The sequence below is a fragment of the Xenopus tropicalis genome, chromosome 6 (assembly GCF_000004195.4).
Source record: "Xenopus tropicalis strain Nigerian chromosome 6, UCB_Xtro_10.0, whole genome shotgun sequence".
Taxonomy (NCBI): domain Eukaryota; kingdom Metazoa; phylum Chordata; class Amphibia; order Anura; family Pipidae; genus Xenopus; species Xenopus tropicalis.
Window position 1 is genome coordinate 125,863,684 of NC_030682.2, and position 23,420 is coordinate 125,887,103.

The 23,420-nt window shown below is 42.8% G+C and overlaps 1 protein-coding gene across 2 annotated transcripts in view; it reads right to left on the reverse strand.

Annotated features, from left to right (window-relative positions):
* mmp16 (matrix metallopeptidase 16) overlaps positions 1–16,003 on the reverse strand; it is a 149,028-nt gene extending 133,025 nt beyond the window's left edge. The window contains exon 1 of one of the 2 annotated variants that reach the window (XM_012964668.3): positions 15,558–16,003. In XM_012964668.3, the coding sequence (XP_012820122.1) occupies positions 15,558–15,683 (126 nt within the window). In that variant the 5' untranslated portion in view covers positions 15,684–16,003. 2 annotated transcript variants of the gene reach the window in all.
* Positions 16,004–23,420: the final 7,417 nt, after the last annotated feature.

A 23,420-nucleotide genomic window follows, 5' to 3' on the forward strand; every position in this document is an offset into this window, starting at 1 on the left:
TCCTGGCTCCTGAAACACTGTTGCAAGCCAGCTGATAAAAGCTGACCCAGAGGAGACCTGACTACTATTAAAGTGGTCATAAACTGGAACAGGGCTCCTCAAACTTTTTAAACAGAAGTCCAAGCGAACGTGTGCACTATATAAATACAGAGCTAAAAATACTCGCTAGTAGTGTGTACTGCATCATTATCATTCCAATTCTTGGACCATGGGCATGAACATCGCCCAACATGTCCTTATCCGTAGGTGGTTGCAGTGAAGTGGCTAATACCTGCGTCAGTGTTGTCCTCTGTGTGCATTGTTCTCTGCGCCCATTGCGTTCTCCTCTGCCATAGTGCGGTGACACGCTGGGGCAGAGGAGAACACTGATGCAGGTACTAGCCAGGGAGGACGCAGTGGGGCAGGGGCTGGGTAAATGACCACAGAGGGCCGCATCCGACCCGCGGGCAGTAGGTTGAGGACCCCTGCAACTGAAAGATCCACTCTTTGGAGGACGTCACCAAACGAGCAGATCTTTCCCCAATATAAAAGGGTAATATCGGACTGATCTGATCTGGTCCAAGCGCCAATTGACCAAATCACATTAATGGGATTTAGGCCATCTGGCAAGGACCATGTCAACGAGCTGATGATCTCCACACTCCAATGGCATTTTTAAACCTGCCCAATTCTGGACAACTTTTGCCCAGATATGGGGCAGGTTATCAACTAAAATATATATTTATTATTATTAATTTGAAAAGCATGGCAAATGTAAATGAATCTATATTGGACCGTTGTATTGCAATACTTTCAGTATATAAAAAAACAGTTTTTGAGTTGAGGATGCCTTTTAAATATTCCTAACACTATGGGCCCGATTCACTAAAGTCCGAAATAAGGAGTGCTATTTATAGCATGTGTTAAAAATCTTATCACTTCTTATTTTTCACTCGATTCACTAAAAGGACACTTGTCATAATTAAGAAGCGATGTTCTTGGCTTATTTATCTTACGATGACATATTTTCAAGCAATATATTACGCAGCTCACAAGATATTACGCAGCGCGCGATATTTTATGCAGAGCGCAATATATTACGCAGAGCGCAATATATTACGCACGTAACCATTACTTTCTGAAAACCACCATTTCCCTGAAAACTGGAGGATGCATCACTCTAGGGCCAACATATACTTGAAAAAATACGACTGCAAACTCCATGTTGTGTTGCCAATAGCTCACGAACCGCAATTTTCTTTAAGTACCGCCTGCCCCAAGTAGGGTTAATATTCACACAGATTAACACGATATTTTGCATGTTTAACGCTTCATATGTGTTTGTGAATCATGCGTTAGTACTATTTCTATTCGCTAATTAACGCAATGCGTTTTTTTTGTGCATGCGATATGCGGATTAACACATGCGAAATGACTTTGATGAATCGGTACTTAATTATCGCATGCTTTTTAATGAAAAAAACTATGCGATAAGCGTTATTGACCTTTAGTGAATCGGCCCCTATAACGCTTATCGCATAGTTTTTTTCATTAAAATATGTCATCGTAAGATAAATAACGCCAAGAACATCGCTTCTTAATTATGAAAATTGTCCTTTTAGTTCATTTGAGCGAAAAATAAGAAGTGATAAGATTTTTAACACATGCTATAAATAGCACTCCTTATTTCGGACTTTAGTGAATCGGGCCCTGAGTGTTCTATGTGCATTACATATTGGGCCTGATTCACTAAAGGGTGATAAAACGTGCGCTATTCTTATTGTGCGCTAAAATTTTTACCGCCCTTAATTTTGGCGATTTTTCGCACGATTCACTATAAGCATACTCACGCTTTTTTACGCGCGATATTGCAAGCGTTATTTAACTCGCGAAAGACTATTTCAATGCGGTATTTGCCTGTACATGCGCTAAATTACGCGAATAATCGCCGAATATGAATGGTAGCATAGAAATAGTGTATAAAAATTGTCGAAGCATATAAATGGTGTATATAAATATTAGCCACATATAAATAGTAGATGCTTATAAATAGTAGCCACTAGTGATGAGCAAATGTGTTCTGGTTTCTTTAGTGAAAAATTAGCAAATCTTTCGAAAGATCCCCGAAACGGCAAAAATGTTGTGCGGGCAAAAAAATTGTTGCCCGTGACTATTATTTTTTGACACTTGTATCAATTTGTGGATGTGCGGTGAATTTTTGCGTGGCGAATTTTTTCATGCGTTTTGCCATTGGCGGATTGTTTTGTGAAACGCATGAAAAAATCCGCCGCGAAAAAATTCAACGCACGTCCAAAAATTTGCTGCGAATCCATGCCTGGCGAAACATTTCATCACTTGTAGCCAAATAGAAATAGTTGCGCAAATCATGGGCGTCCACAGAAGGGGGCAAGAGGGGGCACTTGCCCCCCCCTGGAAAAGTAGCAAAAAAACCAAAAACCTTACTCCGTTTCTGCACTTTCCCCTCAAGCCCGTTTTTGCTGTGCTCCGATTGGATCTTTCTTCTTGTGGATTCACCAATCAGAGCACAGCTTCCTTGACAGACAGTAAAATTGACCAATCAGAGCACAGATGCACACAGGGATCGGGAGATTTTGCAAACTGGAAACAGAAATAAAGACTGAAAAGATGAATCTGCAGCTGTAACTTTACCTGAGAACCAACTCTCAACTTTTGCTGCAGTTTTCATCCCACAGGTACTATACAGTTCTAAAGAATCACTAGCTGACATTAAATTGTTTAATTTATAATCTATCCCCTACCCTAACACATGGAGGGTAAGTTAACTCTTTCCCTCTGAAAAAGCTCATTGTGTGTTTATATATGTGTTGTTGTTTTTTGCACTTACTATTTTTTTTTTTTTTTGTCATTGTTTTGTTCATTTATAGTAAGTTACAGTGGGGCCAATGTTGTGTATCAGTGCCCAGTGTTATAGTGCCAGGGCCTGAATATCTGCCATCTGTACCCACTGCTCCTCATGGCATATAATGTGCTGGGTTTGTAAATACGGATTGCATCTCACTGTATATAATGGGGAGTCAGTACCCACTGCCTTTCTTGCTATAAAACTAACCTAAACACATCTAAAGGGGGTGGTTCACTTTTAAGTTAACCTTTAGTATGTTATAAAATGGCCTATTCCTAGCAACTTTGCAATTGGTCTTCCTAATTAATTTTTTTGAATAATTTGCCTTTCTCTTCTGCCTCTATACAGATTTCAAATGGGGGCCAAAAAATATTGCTCTGCGAGGCTACAATTTTATTATTATTATAATTTTGTATTACTTATTTTTCCAAGTAGGCCCCTTAACTATTCATATTCCCATCTCTTGTTTAAATCACTACCTGGTTGCTAGGGTAAATAAGACCCTAGCAACCAGATAGCTGCTGAAATACCAAATGGAGAGCTGCTGAACAAAAAGCTAAATAACTGAAAAACCATTAAAAATAAAAGTGAATTAGAATGCGAACTACCCCTTTAAGCTAACTGATCCCAAACACAAATGTTTGCAGATCCCCTAACAGAAGTGCGCGTATGAATACTTTTACTACTAATACTAAACATTTTAGGGTAAAAAAAAAAAGCACCCCCACCCGCACTTTTGTACAGTATCCCTGGGAGTCAGTGGGAACGGCAAGAGGTAGTTGGGAGGTTAACTTTTTACGTCAGCAGTGAATCCACTAAGTGTCACATTAGCTGTAGGTCAGTCTGTGTATGGGCCATATTTAGCCTCCCCTAGTATCATCCTGCAAAAAAAAAAAAAATATATATATATTTATCTGTTGCAGGATGATGCTAGCTTACTTGCCCCCCCTTGGAAAATTTTCTGCGGACGCCCATGGCGCAAATGAACGCACGCCATGTTAGCCATACACGCCAATACTTGCGGAAAATTACTGTATTAAAAATGAACATTTCCCTGCAAACTGGCGGCTGCGTCACTCTGGGGGAAACACAGACTTGAATAAATAACACTGTAAGTCCATATTTTAGTGCAAAAAATCATTTACTGTACTTTTGTATAATTTTTCGCCTGCCTGTAGTACGTGTTAATTTTCGTATAGCCGAATGCGATATTTAGCGCGCAAAAGTTATAGTGAATCATGCGATCGTATTCTTTTCAGCGCGGAAATTAACGCAAAACGGTAAAACTAGTGCGAGAAATACCCCATGCGAAAATGGCGATTTTTCGCACGCGATAATACTATGGTGAATTGCGCGCAAGTTATTTTGCGTTTTTTAACACGAAAAAGCGTGCGATAATTTTTATCGCCCTTTAGTGAATCAGGCCCATTATATTCATTTGTTTTAGCATCTCTGCCTATCTTATTTGCCATTTCCTGGTCTGTGGCCATATACTGTGTAGCTATTTGTATATCCCTCTGAGTACAGCATTTATTAGAAACAGTTGAAGTATTCCATGTGGAAGTATCAAACACCTGCCAGCACCTTGATATGTCAACACTGCAAAAAGAAAGAAAAAATAAAAATTGAATAATTTCTTATGAGCTTTTCCTGGAAAACTAGAATTCTCTTTTTGATGGATTGGAAGCATGTGGAGCCAGACAGAACTGCCCCTTCTAATTCAGTAGCTCCAATGAAAGAGGCTTCTGTAATTCTCCTTTGGCATTTGGAGGCTTCAAGCTGTGGAGCAACTCCCCTGCACCCCTGAATAGGAGTCCCCATAGACTCACAGGACAACATTAACAGCAATGTAGCCAATACCTTTATGTCCCAAATTCCTCTGTTCTCCAATGGGGTTACAAACACTAATATACATTACAAAAAATGAACTTCTGCTCTGACCGAATGATGAAATTACTGTTTACTAAGAGGTAAGATTTATCCTTTTGAGCTATGTGCTGGGAATTGCACAGTTTCCCTGTAACTCCCTGCCAGTCCAGTGGATGAGGTTCCTAGAAGTAACTGGACCCCCACAGCACAAACATAAACTGAAATTGTACCTCAGGCAAGGCCCATGCTCAGGGTCTGCTTCCCCTAATGCTACACCAATGGAAAGGCTGCTGGAATATGCCTTTTTTTCAACAGACGTGGGGCCCAGTTTTGCCCATGTACCATATTCCTTAATTATATTTCTGTACATATGCTATCAAACACTCAGCTTTTTAGGTGATCTAAATTACTCAGCATCCAGAGCCAACAGCTGCAGCCCAGTGACATGGCACCACTGCCCTGTCCTGTTCTAGTCTATGCCTCATTCTATCGCTAGGCTCCGGCCAAAGGCAGGAATGCCGCCAATACTAATAATGCAGTGCACTGGAAAGTGAGTATTTTCAATTTGGTTCATCCCTGGTATAAACCCAAGTGTAGCAGTGCAAATCCTTGTGGCTTTTCAGAAAAGGAAGTGCATTATAAATGAGGATGAACTGAGCGTGCATAATCCTTTCTATCTTTGCTCAGCCGTACATAAGCATCAGTAATAATATCTTTCCATCACTAGCAATGGCTAATTCCTCACTGGCCACAACAGTTAAATGAGCATTGTTAACCCCTTAAAGTCAAAAACTCCTATGCCTCCTTATCTCTAAACCTTTCAAAGCAAGGATTGTATTACTTCTAATCCAACAGTTTAAATAATACAAAAGTATCCACTTGTTTCACCTGGTTGCCAAACAAGTAGGTATTTGCTAGGTCATGCTACCAAAAAGTTGGACTATGGTTAGATCACAAAAGTGGCCTCAGCAGACCTCATCTATGACCCAATGTGGTCCTTAGCTCATGGGATTTTTCACCAGTCCCAATCAACAGCTGAAAAATTGTTGAGGAGATATCAGTTGAGAAGGCCATTGTTTTAGACGAGTGATCTCCAACCAGGGGCTCAGGGGCAACATGTTTCTCACCAACCCCTTGGATGTTGCTCTCAGTGCCCCCAAACCAGGTAGTTTTTTTTTTTTTTTTAATTCCTGACTTGGTAGTAAGATTTACTACCAAATAAAGCCCCCTGTAAGCTAATAGTGTCCATAGAGGCTGCCAAATAGCCAATCTTAGCCCTTATTTTGCACCACCATGAACTTTTATGACACTTGTGTTGCTCTCCAAGTCTTTTTACATTTGACTGTGGCTCACGAGCAAGAAAGGTTGGGGATCCCTGTTTTAGACCTATACAAAGTTCAATAGGTGATGACGTGGTCAAGAGAGCCTTTGTCTCCAGAAGGTATCTCTTCATGAGCATCTTTTATCCTAGTACTTAATACAATTGTTCATTTTCTAGGGGTCAGTTCATTTTTGCATGCTGGTATAGTTCTTAGAGATCTGTGACTGGTACACAACAGAACAGTGTCAAACACTATCTAATACTTAATCTGCCTGAAAATGCAGCAACCAAGTCTTTTAGTCCTGAAGACCACAGTTCAGTGCAGATACCTAAGTTTATAAGATGATCAGCAACCAGCCCCATGGGCTATTAAGACAGATCAATAAGTTTTGACCAATAAATAGTGATGAGAAAATTTACAACTGCATTTTTTTTGGCCAAGACGCAGGAAAATCTTTGCCAGTGGCAAAATGCAGGAATACACTTTTAATCCATGCCTGGCGAAAAAATTCATTCATAGCTACCAGTGAATCCATGTCCATAACGAAAGTAATCAGCCAACTTAACAGCCTTAAGGCTAATGCCAGACAAGGCGTAGGGTGGATATTTATAAATACCGTCTTATGCCTCCTACATGTGCCTGCACCCGAATGAATGGAATACGCTCGGGTGCAGGCACATGTAGTCGAAATACGCATAAAAACGCAAGACTTTCAAACTCTCGCATTTTTATGCGTATTTCTGCTACATGTGCCTGCACCCGAGCGTATTCCATTCATTCGGGTGCAGGCACAAGTAGGAGCCGTAGGGCGGACTTTTCGGCAAGCGTTTTTTTGCTTGATGAAAATTTCCGCCCTACGCCTCGTCTGACATCAGCTTAATATAAGTCAGTTACCAGTACAGTTAATCTAGGTACCCAAGCAGTTTCACCTGTTGCCTTGCATAATATAAAGAGATCATTGACTCCCCCAGTGGTGCTAGTGCAGGAGTACTAAGAGGAGCAAGAGCGTCGTGCCCCTTAGTGTCCACTTATAGAACACTTGCGTCCCCAAGCCTTCTGGTCTCTGCACCTAGCGCTAGATCAAATCTGGCGATTGGTGCAGAGAGCAGCATCAGAGACGGGGTTTAGCACTGTCCTTACTTCCTGCCTCCAGCCTACATTTGCCCATTTTTTTGCACTTTTGTAAATGAGTTTTATAGTCTTAAATAGTAGAGAGTCAAATAATTTATTTAAAACTTCGTTTTAAAACTGAGTATATAAAATGTACATGGAAGGTAACTATTTAATTGTTGTTGTGTATTGAGCCTCTCGTGAAACCATTTAACCTGTGCCCTGGATGAAGGCCAGTTTTGCCCTCTACAGATACTGCAAACAGGGAAATCAGCCAAGGTGCATTTCTTTTCTATGAAAATAACACATTTTGGTTTTAGAGGGTTGCTTTCTAGATAGTTTGGAAGAGAAATTGGATATTTTATGTGGACATTGCAACTCCCATTGATTTCTAGTTCAGCCTAGGCTGATGGGAGTTTTAGTTCATGCACACCCGAATGCTGCTAGAATGGACATTTTCTAGTTTAACTCTTTTATTTGCTGCAGAAAAAAACAGCAGAAATCCTGCTAGCAATTCAGTGCAGATCCACCCAGCAGACCAGGCTTCATAAACAGAAGCTGCACATCCAAAATAATTTGTTGCTACCCAGGAGACTAAGGTGTGATCAACAGACAGAAGGCTGAAGAGCCAGAGAGTCTTTCCAGCTACGGAAGCCATCTCTGCTGAGAATGTGGCCGTGTAAAAGCATTTAACCACGTGTGCTCTTCTCTTTCTTTAATGTTTCACTCTTCACACATAATTGGTTCTGAATTGTGGGAACGAAAATGTGTGATCCGAATTAGGTCGGTCATAAAGAGAGGGTTAATATTTAGCTGCCAGAGAGAAGAGAACTGGCCTAGCACTACAATGGTAGTTGATGCTGATGCAGAATAGCTGGCTTCCCTGGAATAAGGAATCCTCTGAGGAAAAGCCAGACTGAAACAACAGAAATGTATTCTCACCCACAACCATCTCCCAATATATCTTAAGGTGGCAATGGCTGATACAAGCTGCTGACTCTCCAGACCAAGTTGGCAGTTTATTGGCTGTGTATAAGCCTTTCTGAGGGCCTGCCCTACCAATATCTGGCCAAGCCGTTACCTATCTATTTGGTATGTTAGAAAATCCCATTGGATGGGAAATGCATCATTGAGTTTCCAGGCCCCCAGTGCTGTCTTATCCAGTACTGGTTAAAGATCTACACCTTTGGTGACCTCCGCATAAACAAGTGGTAAATAAACCTAAAAAAAGAAAATCCAGCCTATAGCTGTTCTGTTGTTGTTCATTTATCATGTACAGCATGGCATGATGGCATGAGGTCTGCAAGATGAGTGTGCCCCGTTATTTATTGCCTATGAAGCCAATGGTATACTTTTCTGTGGTCTTTGTATTATTATAGTAACCCGTGGTTTGATTGGTAGTATAATCCCAAGTACAGTAATCAAAGCAAAGTAAATATGTGATTGGTTACTATTGGTTAATGGACCTGAGCACATGTACACCCTGTGTATTACCCTGTCATTAGTATGATCACTTCAAGTTACCTCTATACTGACAATTTAATATGTGTGGAAATTTAGCTGTGATTCACATTATACAGAAAAAGAAAGAGATCCAAGTACTCAATATATATATATATATATACACACAGATTAATAACTTAATTTAAAATATTTAACAAATATATTTAAAAATGATTTCCTTTTTTTTTTCTGGTTCTTTCTTTTTAGTGTTTTTCTTATTTTTTATTTATCTTTTCAGGACCTCTTCATCTTGCAATTTCATTTCAAAACAAGCTCCCTGGTTACTATGATAATTATTGCCTAGCAGCCATTAAACAGTTTAAATCCAAGCCTGATAGCCGCCGAACCAAAAAACTGTATATAATTGAACAACCGTCAAAATAAAAAGACAGAGCAAACATCTGCTGTCTAAAGATTAATTTTAAGGTGAACTACGCCTTCAAAGTATTTTTGTTTGTCAGCTTGAGCCGACAGTTAGACAAATTATCAATTTAAGTGCAGAATATTGTGTTATTTTCTTTGGTGGGAAAAGGAAACAGACACAATATCCTAAACATATTCATGCTTAAGCACATTCTTTTTCCCATGGTTTTCCTGTCTTCTGCTGAGATTACACAAAAGGAAGCTATTTTTAGTGGAACAGTTTCAGTCCCAGGAAGTTCTGCAGCACTGTGCGTCAAAGCACCATAATCACTTTCCTCTTTTCACGCCACTGTTGTGCCATCACCAAGCTGCCCTAGTCACTGCACTGGTATACATCACACAACACATATCAATTCTATACTACTGCGGTCTGACATTAATTCTGCTTTTCTCTACCTGAGTGACCTGACATTACATGTGCACTTACTGACAGTACATGTGCACTTCTCTACATCCGTGTCTTTGTCCGACTGAAGGTCTCATTCTGCTGAGTTCCTGGGTGAGCTATAAAGCTAGCCATACACAAGAAGATTCAAGCCCCTTGAGCGTATCTGCCTAATTATAGACCCAACTTCTTTCCTGACAAATACCAGGCCCCCAAATCAGCCCAATGTCTATTGGGCAGGTTTGAACATCCTATGTAATATGAGGGCCACATTGGCATGTTGATACAGTCCTATACATAGGTTTTCAGTCATAGATCCACTTGTTTGCAACCTTGCCAAATGAGTGGATTTTTATGTATATGGGCAGCAAAAAGGGGTTGTTCATCTTTAGATTAACTTTTAGTATGATGTGGAAAATGCTACTTTAAGACAATTTGCAATTGGTCTTGATTTTAGTTATCCGTGGTTTTAAATTATTTAGCTTTTTGTTCTGCAGCACTCCAGTTTGACACTTTAGCAGCTATCTGGTTGCTAGGGTATATTTTATCCTACCAACCAGACAGTGGTTTGAAAGTGAAATAAAATAAAAAGTAACAATATCATAGTTGTCATCAAGTTGTAGACCCAGAGAACAATAGTTTTGGCATACCAGAGCAGTACTGCACTGGCATTGTGACATAACAAACTGTATAAGTTGGATGAAACTATTAGATATTTCTGTTTATGCTGAAATGTACCCCCTGCCCCCTCCTACCTGTTGTAGCAAATGCATTGTGTAGGTTAATCTCATCTAGGTGTGTATTGTGTGTAGCCAGCCGGCTCTGTCTGGCCCTCCCCATGTAATTGCCCCTATTGTGAGGGCACACAGAGCCAGACCCCATAGTGACACAATACACATAGTTACCCCTTGTGAGAGCAGTGCTCTGTCTAGTAAATGCAAAAGACTGAACTGGGCATGCTCCCTAGGTGGCTTCCCATAGGCCCAGTGGGATTAGCTATGATTGGCCCCTCTGGAAGCTGCCTTTGGGTTGGCAGAAGGAGCCAAATCTTGTTTTGGTTTTACGACAGGGGCTGTTCCCTTTCTGGCTACAAAGGTGGCTGCCAAGAGTTCCAAGGAGCCTTTTGTCTGGGGTGTAACCTTAGCTACGGCAGGACCCCCTCCCCTGTGTTCCCCTGGAATCTACCTTAGCTGCGGCAAGAAGATTCCCCCCCCCAACTGTGTGTATTTCCCTATTCCCTAAGGAACAAGAGTGCAGGCTGGCTACCACCTACTGGCTTATGGAAACCTGCTGATGGCTACTTGCCATTTCTCCAATAAACGCCTCATCCTGTGATACCAACTGTTTGCTCTTTGGGTCCTGCCCTATGTCTGGGAACTCACGGCCCTGAGGTTGTGACATAATTTGGTTTATGTCACAGGCATTACAGGAGTTAACAAAGGAAATAGTTGGTCTCAGGCCCACAAAGAGACGCAATTAAATATTCCAGTAGGAGCCTGTAGAAAAGGTGTCACTTACTGGCATATAGGGCAATTCGGAGCCAGACCATTTGGTCAAGGAAGCTGGGACAGTAGGTTTCTTTGATCTGTTGATCAAAGAAAGGGAGCTGTGGACCTGGAGCTGCAGGGGGGATTATAGAAAAGCATCCATATCCTCTCTGCTATAGGGTTCACATCCTTATAAATAACATATTGGTTATGGGGAGGTCACACACTTCCTAATGATACCAAGCAGGGCCAGTCTATAACTGCCGATTAGGAGTGATTGTTTCTGGGAGGGCTCAAACATGACACACCCCTCATGTTTGGTATCATTGCAATCGCCACATACGGATCACAGCAAGCTCCTGTTTTTATTATAATATTGGGTATGTGCCAATATTATATTATAGAAAACTGTCCTAAACCCTCAACTTCAGGGGGTCATTAATAACATGGTCCTGGATACTCCCACCTCCTGCATAAGCTAAATTATAGACCCATAGAGCAATAGTTTTTGGCTGCTGGGGTCAGTGACCCCTATTTGAAAACTGGAAACATTTAAATTAATTTTGAAAAAATTAAAAAACTATTTAAAAAGTTAATCTGAACGTGAACCACCCCTTTAACTCTGAATACATTCTCTGGTTTAACAACTATATAATGAGTGCATCAGCTCCCTAAATGACCCCAACATGGGCCTAGTTCTAGTACAGACACAGAATGCAACACTCCAGTTACAAAGTGAGAAAAATAAAGTCCTGCAGTCTACTTGTGTGTTAAATTCTTACTGTCTCTTCTGCTGCTTGCCCTGACCCTGCCTCACCATTAAAGAGATATTGACACCAGGCTCCAAGCTTTTACATTCCCTATCTGATCCCCCATGTTCCTCTATGAGGGGGCGGCCATATTTTTGCCCAGGTGTCTGTTAGCATTAGAAGCTATAACTGACAGGCTGAGAAGGGACAGTCAGGTTGGCAAAACAGTCAGGTTTTGGGATTTCAAGTAAAAATTACTTACAAAAGCAGCCCTATCAGCAAAAAATGATCAACACGACCTATAGGCAAATTTTTATGTAGATTCATATTTTAAAAAGTTGTTTTTTCGTGTCAGTATCACTTTAATTACCATTCTTGCCTGACTTATGGTACCTTACTACTGAACTGGGTTCTGCCATTCCCAATAAACTGCTTCCTGCACCATCCACACTCCTAGGGACTAAGTGTCCATTTCTCCACCAGACTATCATTGGACAAGAAATGCACTTCTCAACCAAAGTGGTCTGATAATATTTGTGCCCATTCAACAGAGGCTGTTATGCATCAATGTATCATAGGTCCAAGTCCTTGTGGGGAACATGGCACACAGTAAGCAATACATCAGCTCCCCTCTCAGCTCTTGGCAAAATCAGACTGAGCATATAGTATTGTTATCTGCTTAGAGATGTGACACTGACAGGGTAATTCTGCACAACCATTTAAGATCTTGCTCCTTCACTCATTTCTCCTTCTCCATTTCTCCATCTATACCTCGGCCAAACGAGCAAATCCCAACTGCTCAGTGACTGTATTACGGTTGCTAGTCACTATATCGGGTAACTCCATATTTTACTTGCAACAGAGACAAATGAGCCAAAATCCTGATAATAAAAGGGACACCTCATTCCTCATCGTATGTATCCATGTGTATATAGCAATTCCATATCAGCCTCACTGTTGGATAGAAGCATGCAATAGCTGTTAAAGCATGAATACAGCACTGTCCTCTCCCCCAATATAAACACATCAGCAGATGGCTCCAATAGGAAAACATAAGCTTCTTGTTTTGATATAACCAACGCTCAGAAAATGCCAACGACAATAACCTTTTTCTACAGAGGCACCCTCCAATCAAAAATCACATCCTTCCAAAGTGATGGAAATTTAACTTTTTCCTTGTCTTGAAGATTTTTTGCACAGGCAAGGCTGGAATAACCATTGCATATTAAAGGAAGACATTTGTATCAGTGCTAGAACATTTATGTGCACCCATATTCTGTGAGGATAAACATAATATCAATCAATAGATAAGACTCCATTCAGAATACACAGACTCTGTATCAATATAAATATGGTTTCTATAAAGACATTAAGGTTTATTTACATCTGCCAAGTTTTTTCCCTACAATGCAGCGTTTTTTCCCAGAATTTCAGTGCCATTGTAGTTGCAAGGGGGCGATTCACTTGACACAACTGCACAGTGCCTGCCTCAGTTGTGTCTCATTCAACAAATTAAAACAACTGTTGTGCCTACTGAGCACAAAGGGAACCGTGGAGCTTCAGAGTTCCCCTGTGTCAATGGGCACAATATGGAAGTACAAGGAGCGCATTTTGACACAAGTACCTATTCACAACTGGTGTCATATACAGGTCAATATATGTCTCCTATCAGAATATACAGACCCTGGATCAATACATACTTCTCCTGGTTAATAAAACAGACCCTTTATCATTACATAAGCCTTCTGTAAAATATACATAATATGTCTCCTGCGAGAATTTACAGACCCTGCATCAATATGTATTCTGGTGGAATATACAGACCCTGAATCAATACATACTTCTCTTGGTGGCATAAAGAGACCCAGTATCAGTACAAACTTCTCTTGGTGGCATATACAGAACTGATATCAATACATAAGCCCCCTGTGAAAATACACAGACCCTATATGAATACCTGGGTCTCCTGAGGGAATATATAGACCCTGCATCAATATACATGCCTAGAGGTGGCATATACAGACCCTGTATAAATTCATATGTCTCATGTTGAAATATACAGACCCAGCATCAATACATAAGCCCCCTGTTGGATTATCATTGCATATTTCCCCAGTCAAAACACATGGACCCTGCATTAATACATACACCAACTGTTGGAATCTACTACTAAGGGCATGAATGAGAGTATTAATGTGGTTCCCTGGGTAAATAAACTGCCAACCTGTTACATTAATAACAAAATAAAGATTCATATCCCTTAAATAAACACTTAAAACAATATGATGATTTCATTTGGCTCAGTAGCAAACACAAACCCGCGGACTCGGTTATGCACAGCTTGTAGCATTTGGATTCTAAAACTGCTAGCTCACCACGCTCCACAACGAGAACATCATTCCGCAGGGCACCGCACAGAGCCATGTGCCTTAATATTAATCATTCCAAACATTCGAGCAGCACAGAATGACATTTAAAGTGGTATCACCTAACCCGAGGCTCCAGCTGCTGTTAAACTACAGCTCCCAGCACCTTGGGCTGTTATGTGGCATTGGGAATTGCAGTTCCCTAATGGCTAGTAGTAATAAATGCAGTGTTTATATTATATTTAATCTGATGAATAACTTTTTTTGAAGTCAGTAGCATAGTAGCACAGAGATCTCAGCAGGGCATTGGGCCTCTGCCACATCTAATGCCCAGGTCACAGAAGGCTAGAAGCGCTGGCTAAGGTAGTAAGAGGTTGCATAGACAATAAAACCATATTTCAGTAATTCCGAATCTGATTGCTTGCTCAGCACAGCCCCTCTAACCAGTCTGGGCACTACCCCTTGGTACTGAGAATCACTGCTTCAGTCCAAACCAGACTCCTAGAACAAATCACTGGGTACTGCCAGGTGCCTGGGTTTACTGTCATGGTGGGCATTATGCCTTCTCTCGCCCAGCACTCCCATAACTGACTGCCTCCAGAGCCCACAAGTTCCTGGATTGTCTCCTACCCAGAAACTAAGCTATATTGCAATACCATGTTCAACCAGCAGGCAGCACATTTAATTCCAATGCTTTATTCAATAGGCCATTTGTAAGGGCTGTTTATGGCAAAGTAAGAATAAAACAATATACTTGCATAATAAGAATGTTTATTTAAATGCATCACTCTATCTAAATCAAGTTGCCCTTGGCAACGAGGAGGCTCAATTAATCATGGGCTGTAGCATACATACACCTATTTCTATCGAAGTCTGATATTTTACCAACATAAATCTCACCAAGCCCTGTCCATCTGTGCCCAGTACATTCAGATACATGTCAACTACTAAATGTTTCATCTTTCTGGGTATCCATAAGTGGCGGCACATATGGACTGCGCCACCCCCTCACGTGTATAGCAGGCGGATTATCCACATTGATGCAATTGTGTCAAATTAAATAGTGCCCTCCCTGGCATTATTGAGTAAATGAATGGGCACAGTAGGTGAGTAGAAAAGTGGAGGCATTAAATCTGTGTATCACAATGCTGCAGTCTGTTGCCTCCTTTAATCACTGAGCCCCAGAGTTTGAGGGGGGCCTGATAATGCAAGAAGGCTGGACCCCCCCTCCAGGGAGGCAACCTGCAGCACTTCCAGTGGTTGTTACACTACAACTCCCAGCACCCCCTGACAGCTGCTTCTGTAAGTCGCAATTCAACAACAGTTGGAGGGCTGCAGGGTGGGTGATGATTTATATACTGAACATATACTGAACACACTAATGTTTCCCTAAACCCAGTCCTGCCCCCCCAGACCCCAGTGAAAGCTCCCCACACACACTGAGCCGGGTCATGGGAGGATGGGGATGCGCTCTCCTTACCTCTGCGCTGAAACCCTGCTCCCCTGCGCCCACCGCACACACAATCCAGAGCAAGGAGAGCACAATAAGCCCCACGGAACGGCACAACTGTAACGGGCTCCTAGTGCCTGGGGGGAGCCAGACCATGGTGAGCTGCGCTATCTGCTCCGGGAGGCTGGCCGCTTCCTTCACAAAGTCCCCGGTGCTGGAGGAGAGCAGCTGTGCGGGATTATCCAAGCATAGGGGAGGCTGCGCTGCGATAGGCGAGCGATGGAGGGCTCCGGTGGCACACACAGGGGGAAGATCTCATTCATAACCAGCGGCCAAGTGGAACCAGTTCCCCGGGTCTGTGTGCCTTGTTCCCTGCCCTAACAGAGGCCTGTGTGCCCAGTCTGCCTCCCTCCACTGCCCTCTCTAAGGGAATGTCCATCCTTCTTCAGCATGTATAGCTCCGCCCACTCCTGCCTCCCCAGCCCCGCCCCTCAGTACGGGAGGCACCACAGGCAGCCGGGGGAGGAAATCAATTGCTGCCGGCTGGGAACCCGGCCGGACTAACGTGTGGGAGCCCTTCCCTTCCTTCTCATCTGCAAGTTCACTGCCATTTAACCGCAGTCGTAGGGCAGAAGGGGCATTAGCCCTGGGCACAAAGGGAATTAGTCCCGGGCACATAGGGCGTTAACCCTTGCTGGGCACCCAGCATGACTCGGAATAGTATAAGAACAAGTACAAAGGAACTATATCGCGCAGTAATTGTTACAGAGTTTGACACTAACATGACTACACGGCCAAGCATCCCCCCCATAGGTAAAAAGTGGTCCCATCCCCCCTATTGGGGGCTTCAGACTTCCTGCATTACTAGAAGCCCCCCTTTTCTCCAAGCCAGTCAACCAATTCCCTCTTTCATTTATACTAACCCTTTTTTTTATGTAATGGATTTTAATCATATTGAATTATAAGGTTTGGGATCAATAATATGTAATGTAATTCCTGGGGTTTTCTGAATAAAGGGGTTTTTCTTAAAATAGAGCCCCATTTAATTTACATGTCAAATCCAATAGTATGTGCTATTAATATGGATTCATGCAATGTAAGGGTTGTGTAAGGGTTATTTTAAGCCAGGTTACCAACATAAGGGTTGCTGCCTTTCACATAATGTTATTCCAGCAGGTACCAGAAGGGGGCAGGATGGTGATGTAACAGGGCGGGGCTGTGACGTTTAAGGGGTGGTGACTGGGTGGTACCCAGTGGGTAAAGGATGTCCTGAGAATGGGGCAGATTGAGGGCAAAACAGAGCAGGATGGTGCTGTAGCCCACTTTATGATTAGTTGTGGCACTACCTGCTGATATGTCACTATACTTGGCGCTTTCAGGAGTCCTGAGCCCCGCTTACTTTGGGGAACAGCTATTTCTTTAATCTTTGGCGTGCCTCCACCCAAGATAGGGATAGAATGAACTATAACTCCCCTCCTGGGACCTTGATACTGTTCTGCAGTGTGGGGACTCTCAGCACTCCTGGTACCTTGCCCCCTCCCTGGGGTAGTTGCTTACCAGGCAGGTGGATCCTCCAGATATACAGAGACAGGACACTGGATGGATGTTTAACCAGTGGAACTTATTTATTGTACAGTTGTATCAGACAGGCAGGTTACACACAGGAGCAATGAAACAGTCAGGGTATACTCCCTCTTCCTTAAGAGACCCTCTCTCCACGAGATATTAGCAGTACTACACGCCAGATGATTCCCTTTAGAGGTTCCCTCCGGTACTTCTCGCCAGAAGCCCCTCTCTAGGGCACTTCCCGGTACTTCTCGCCAAGCGGACACCCCCTCAGCAGACCTCACCCCGGTACTTCCACTTAGATACCCCTGGATTAGGCAAATCTCCTACACTGAGCACTTTATACCCTGACTCCAGCTATGAGTGCTGGTGGATCTTAATCCAGTAAATCCTCCTGTAGGGGCCACGCTGCCCAACTAGATAACCTGCCTACCACTCCTAGAGTGGTCTATAACAATCACTCACTGTCTAACTCTGACCTGTTGTTAACCTCTTATCCAAGAGGGGTCCCAGGCTGAAAGACCTGCAGGCACATGGCTGCACAGCCTTATATACTGTGTGCACCCTGTGGCCTAACTATTGAACTGCAGGGAAGCTAACTCCCTGTTAACCCTTATAGTGCCAACCACCCAAGGTGTCCCACTACTAAAGTACAACCCTCCCTTGGGGCCTATCCTGGGGCAACCATCCTAGGGGACCCAAATTTTGGGGAACCCTACAGTGCCATAACTCAGCAGCCCAACAGAGTGACTGAAAATTCTTTGATATTGTCCCATGTAAAGCAGCCTATATGCACTGGCCCAGAGTATTCATGTGAAAATGCTTTCTATATCAGGTTGCCACATATGTTTTACATGCAGAGATTTTCATGAATCCAGTAGGGAAGGTATTTTTGGGTGACAAGTCAAGAGAGGAGGTTTCCCACAGTTGACAAAGTATAGTAAATCCATTTCTGTACATGGAGGGTAATATCATTAGAAGGGCAATGTTTGCCCTCCCTATATAGTAACTTATGCCTGTCAGTGGTGTTAAGACGGATGTACAGAGGAGTTCTACCAGTGGGCATATTTCAGTCACTGGAAACTGACTCTGGTTGATTTACACTACTATACCTCTAACAACATGTTTGGGTGATGTTTAATCTGGCATGAAGCAATATAAATGGGTATTTAAGGTGTGTGAAACTAAGAAGAGGGGTAGTCCCAGATCTCTGACCATAAGGGGAGCTTAGCAGGAACCAGATATTCGCAAAAACTGTTCTTCTCTTTCTGAATCATTTGAAATCTTAGCAGGGGAGGAGGGACTAAAACATTGACATTACAATTTGTAACACTTCTCCACAGTTTACAGACAACATGCAGGAACTACACAACTCCATATTATTATCAGGAAAAGGCTGCATATGTATTTTGAAAAGTTGCTTAAAGGAGAAGGAAAGGCAAAGTCAAAATGTTAGGCACCCCCTAGTGACTTAAATCGCTTACCTTGTACCCCGGGCTGGTGCCCCTGTTCGGAGAAAACAGCACCAGCCCGGGGTACCTGTAGCGCTTCCTCCTTCCTGCTTCCTACTCGCGCTGCTGCTGTTTGTCCAGGACCGGCGCATGCGCAGTAGAGTGAAAAGCCGACTTCTCTGTTAAAGTTCCACTATTCACTCTACTGCGCAAGCGCGCGCAACGATACAGGAAGGAGGAAGCGCTCGCTACAGGTACCCCGGGCTGGTGCTGTTCTCTCCCAACAGGGGCACCAGCCCGGGGTACAAGGTAGGCTAATCCATTTTTCAAAAACAGATTTTTTTATATTTCATTTTGAAATTTCACATGGGGCTAGCCATATTCATTTTCCAGGGTGCCACAGCCATGTCACCTGTGCTCTGATAAAATTCAGTCACATTTTACTGCTGCGCTGCAAGTTGGAGTGATATCAACCCCTCCCAGCAGCCGATAAGCAGAGCAATGGGAAGGGAGCAAGATATCAGCTCTCAGTATGCTTGGTTTGTTGTGTTTGCTCCTAGGCCCTTGTGGGTCTGAGAAGTTATTTTTTTCAATTTTTTTTCCTATTAAACATGAGGGAAAAAGTTGTTTTTGCCCCTGGTGGTGTAAGGAGAACCCGGCTGAGTGCAGGCAAGAGGGCTGCTGAATCCAACATGGCTGCCCCTGGGAAGTGTGCTGTGGGAAGGAGAGAGAGACAAACAAGAGCAAGGAATGTTGGTGCTGCTGAGATGGACACTGTGACTGGCAGTGATGTGGAGAGCCTTGAACCTGATGGGTTGCCTGAGCAGGGAGCTGAAGCTGGAGTCTCCATGGGGAGCTGGGGAGCTGCAGTGGAAATGTACCTACAAAGAGGCACAAGGCATGCTGGGAGCGTCGGAGAAAGGCCTGGTGAGCAGGAAGTTGTGTCTGGCTCTGAGGATTCAGCTCACCATGTTGCAGTGGAAGTGGCAAAAAGTGCATTGCAAAGTGGCAGTGAGAGGCGCTCAGCATCGAAACCAGGGGCTGAAGGAAGAGCTGTGGTGAGTGGGTTATTGCTGCTGGAAATTTACCCTCCAATTTGGGACCTGGTGCAGAGACTCTGCCCTCATGTGAGGGGAAAGCAACTTTATTTTTGAAAGACTCTGCTGGAGGGACTGTAAATACTGCTGGAGGGCATGCTGGAAGGACTGTTTGCATTGCTGAAGAGCTGGTTAAAGACTTTGTATGCACTGCTGTGGAGGAGGCAGGAGGGACTGTATGCACTGCTGGAGGGCAAGCTGGAGAGACCTTGTGCACTGCTGGGGAGGAGGCTGGATGGGCTGTATGCACTGTTGGGACTGGTTGGGGCGGGCCAAGTTGACCAGGTTGCCTAGGGTGCCCGGTCGGCTTGGCCTGGCACTGTACAGTAGTGCGCCTTTTGTGGGGCAACTGGACATGTGATCAAGGAGTGTGATAGGCAGATCCTGTGCAATTTATGTCTGCAGTCAGGACATGCCTATAGGAACTGCCCCGAGGCATAAAAAACATTTAACATTTAGAACACTTGCCCCAATATAGATGAAGTGGTGAGCAAAGACCTTGGTGAGAGGGACTCAGTACAGAACATGGCTGAACAAGTGCTGTATTACCCCAGGGGGACAGGAAAATCCAGGGAGGAAGGCTAATTTGTCCACTATGGATAAAGGCAGGGAAGGGACTGGAAGGTGATGGGTAAGGGGGTAAGGAAAAGGGGCAAGAAAAAGGAGCCCAGTAGAGATCTGGCAGTTGAGACTGAGAACAGGTTCTCGGTGCTATGGAAGGTTCCATGGGGTAACTGATGGGGGAGAAGAAGAGGCAGAAGAGGATGAACAGTGCTGCAGGGGAGAAAAGTAAGGAACAGTTTCAGGGGTTACAATGTGAATCCTTGGATGAAGGGGAATTAATGGAAGTCAGAGAGGAGGTGGGTTTAGGGGCAAGGGCTCAGGTTAAGAGAGCCAGCAGTGAGGGGCTCAATACCTCCAAGAAAAAATATAGAATGTGATCATTTTCTAACAATTAATCTTTAGAGCAAGTGTTATCTTGTAATTACAGGGTGTTGCCATTTTTGTGATTATGAAAACATGGGATAAGGGACATGTGAATAAGGGATGTGTTAATGCCATTATTTGATGTTTTGTTAACTGATCTTATAAGTTTAGTTTGATGGTTCTTTTTCTGTAATGTTTGATTTTGTAATTTGTTTTGATTCCAATAAAGTTTCAAGTATCAGAATAGCACTCAATAGTAAAAAATCCAAGTCCAGCTTGGGACTCCTCCAGTTACATGGGAGTAGGAGAAACAATAGGTTATCTGAAAGCAGTTCTAATGTGTAGCGCTGGCTCCTTCTGAAAGCTCAGAAGCACAATGCACTGAGATGGCGCCTGCACATCAATATGGCTTAACCAAACAAAATACTTTTGTTGGTTCAAGAATAACATTTTAAATGGTAGAGTGAATGATTAGCAGTAAACAGTGTAATTTTGAAATAAAAAGTACACCATAAAATTCATCACAGAATCCCTTTAAATTGTGTTTGGGTGGCGTTCCCCTTTAATAAGTGTGTTTTAACTCAAACCTTCTGGACCCAGAGAAAATGCCCTTTCTACCCTTCCATAAAATCTGCCATGTCTGAGAGTCTGTAAAATTCTGGTTGTATTACAGTGTTACAGAATATCTTTAGGCTTCAATGTTGCCTTTAGAACACGCAGTCACACACACACAGTCATACACCAACATGCTCACAAACATGCCAAGTGCACTAATGTCTTCTGCACACTCCTATCCTTGAGTGCTTGTAGGTTGCCTTCCATTGTGCTGAAAATAGTGAGAACCTTGTTTGCTTTCTGTAAGTAAGAGATCAGGAGAACAGAAAGAACGAGCCATATTAGCTATTTCCCACATGAGAGGAGCTGGACTGATTCAGTCAGAGTCTAGACTATGGAGGGTATATACATCACTCCCACACAGCGCTAAAATATCATTTACTTGCCAGAACCTTGGTAATATATGGCTGGAGGAAAATAGCTCTCTAGGATTCCCATTGTGTGCTGTCCTGACATGCCTTGTGTCTGTTATTTAGCTGCTCGCTAAGGTTTCATGTCACCTTGCTTTTGTTTCACAGATGTGTGTGCCAGGAATAGTGTAATGCACAGCTCTCTGCCTGAGCTCACCGGCTTCTAGTGACCATATACTGTGTGCAGAAATGTTGTATATACACACACCGCCCCCAGTGCATTGCATCTTATCCAGTGTCTGACTCTTGCACAGCCATATACACTACATGGTACCGTTTCTTTCTCTTTAAAAAGCTACACATGTTAAATGCTGGCCATTTTCTTTTCAGTATCTTTCTTCCCTAATTTTCTGGGTGGTATTGTTATAAATTGCACTTTCTTGAACACTTTCGTGTTTCGACTTCAAGTTCCGTTTTTTTGCAGGATTGGTATTGTTTCAGTGATATTTATCAAGCTGCAATAACAATATTTAGCAGAGTTTTTCTAAAGATATTGCCGGGATGTAGCTGCCAACTCCTGACACAGCAAAACCCATTATTTCCAGGCTAAAAAGAGCAATCCTATATTGTATTTATTTATATATATCTATACATAAATAGAATATATAAATGAAGAGAGTGTAAAGGCAAGGAATTCCCAGGTCCCTGCTTGAAAGCAGCTTAAAGGGGGGTGTACAGGAGTTTAAAAAATCACACTCTTTGTGTAGGCAATGATAAATAATATACAGTATCTGATTCAAATTTTGGCTGAAAACAATCATCTTAACAAATGACACCTATTTTGGAGCTTCCTACGTATCCATCCTGGTCTCCGCCTGTATTAGAAATGAGGGTGTGTATCTGTGAGTGAGGTTGCCCCCCTATGTAGGCCCATTATAGGTGTAAGCAAGGCCCAGGCTAAAGGGCATTTAGGGTGAGATTTAAGGGTAAGTGCTTATTTGATGCTCTGGGGACCCCTTGGGACATGTGTTCCTGTATCTGAAGGCCTCTGAAGTACACGTTGCCAACTGACTGCCATGTCGCCCATAATAACAGCAGTGTAATTGCTGAGAAACCTGCTTTACTGCTGTGCTGCACATGACATGGCATTGCCTGCAGTAGAATATAATATCACCTTTTCTTTCCTTAATCTGTGTGAGTCCCTGGAAAGTGGAGCTTCATAAATCAGAATCAAAATGTTGAAGTTGTGGGACTTTATCTGAATCAGAGGAGCTTAGAGTGTAACAGCATATGTGCTTACAGGTTTTATTCTATCTGCCGTTATCTTAGCACCGAGTAGCTGGATTCCACCCTTAGTCTGCGTTTCCTATTACGAGTGAATAATTAGAAAACACCAACATATCTCTGTCGCTCTCTTTGAGGCCAGCGAATGCCTAATGATTGCCGTTTAGTTCTTAACTTTCTCAACAAGTCTCCTACTAGTGGCTGTGCATATAAAGACCAGATCTTGGCTGCACACATACATAAACGCAGGAAAGGCTAGGCAGCTCTAATTAGGCTTGATATGTCATAACCAAAAAACCCTTTCCTTTAACCCTTTCCCATAGTATACACACAGGCAGCAATATTATCAAAGGCTTCTTATATAATGGTGTTTCTCTCACTCTATAGATACTGTATATTGCCAGCAGAAATTATATAAGGGACACTCTCATCACATCAAAGAATCTGCAAAAGAATTGATTGTGAAACATTATCCTTTTATTGAAACATTTGTTATAGGCTGCTGAGGGGGCCATGGGGGCTAGGGATGTAGCGAACATCGCCAAAAATGTTCGCGAACCTGTTCGCGGACTTTCGCCAAAACTCGCAAATATTCGCGAACTT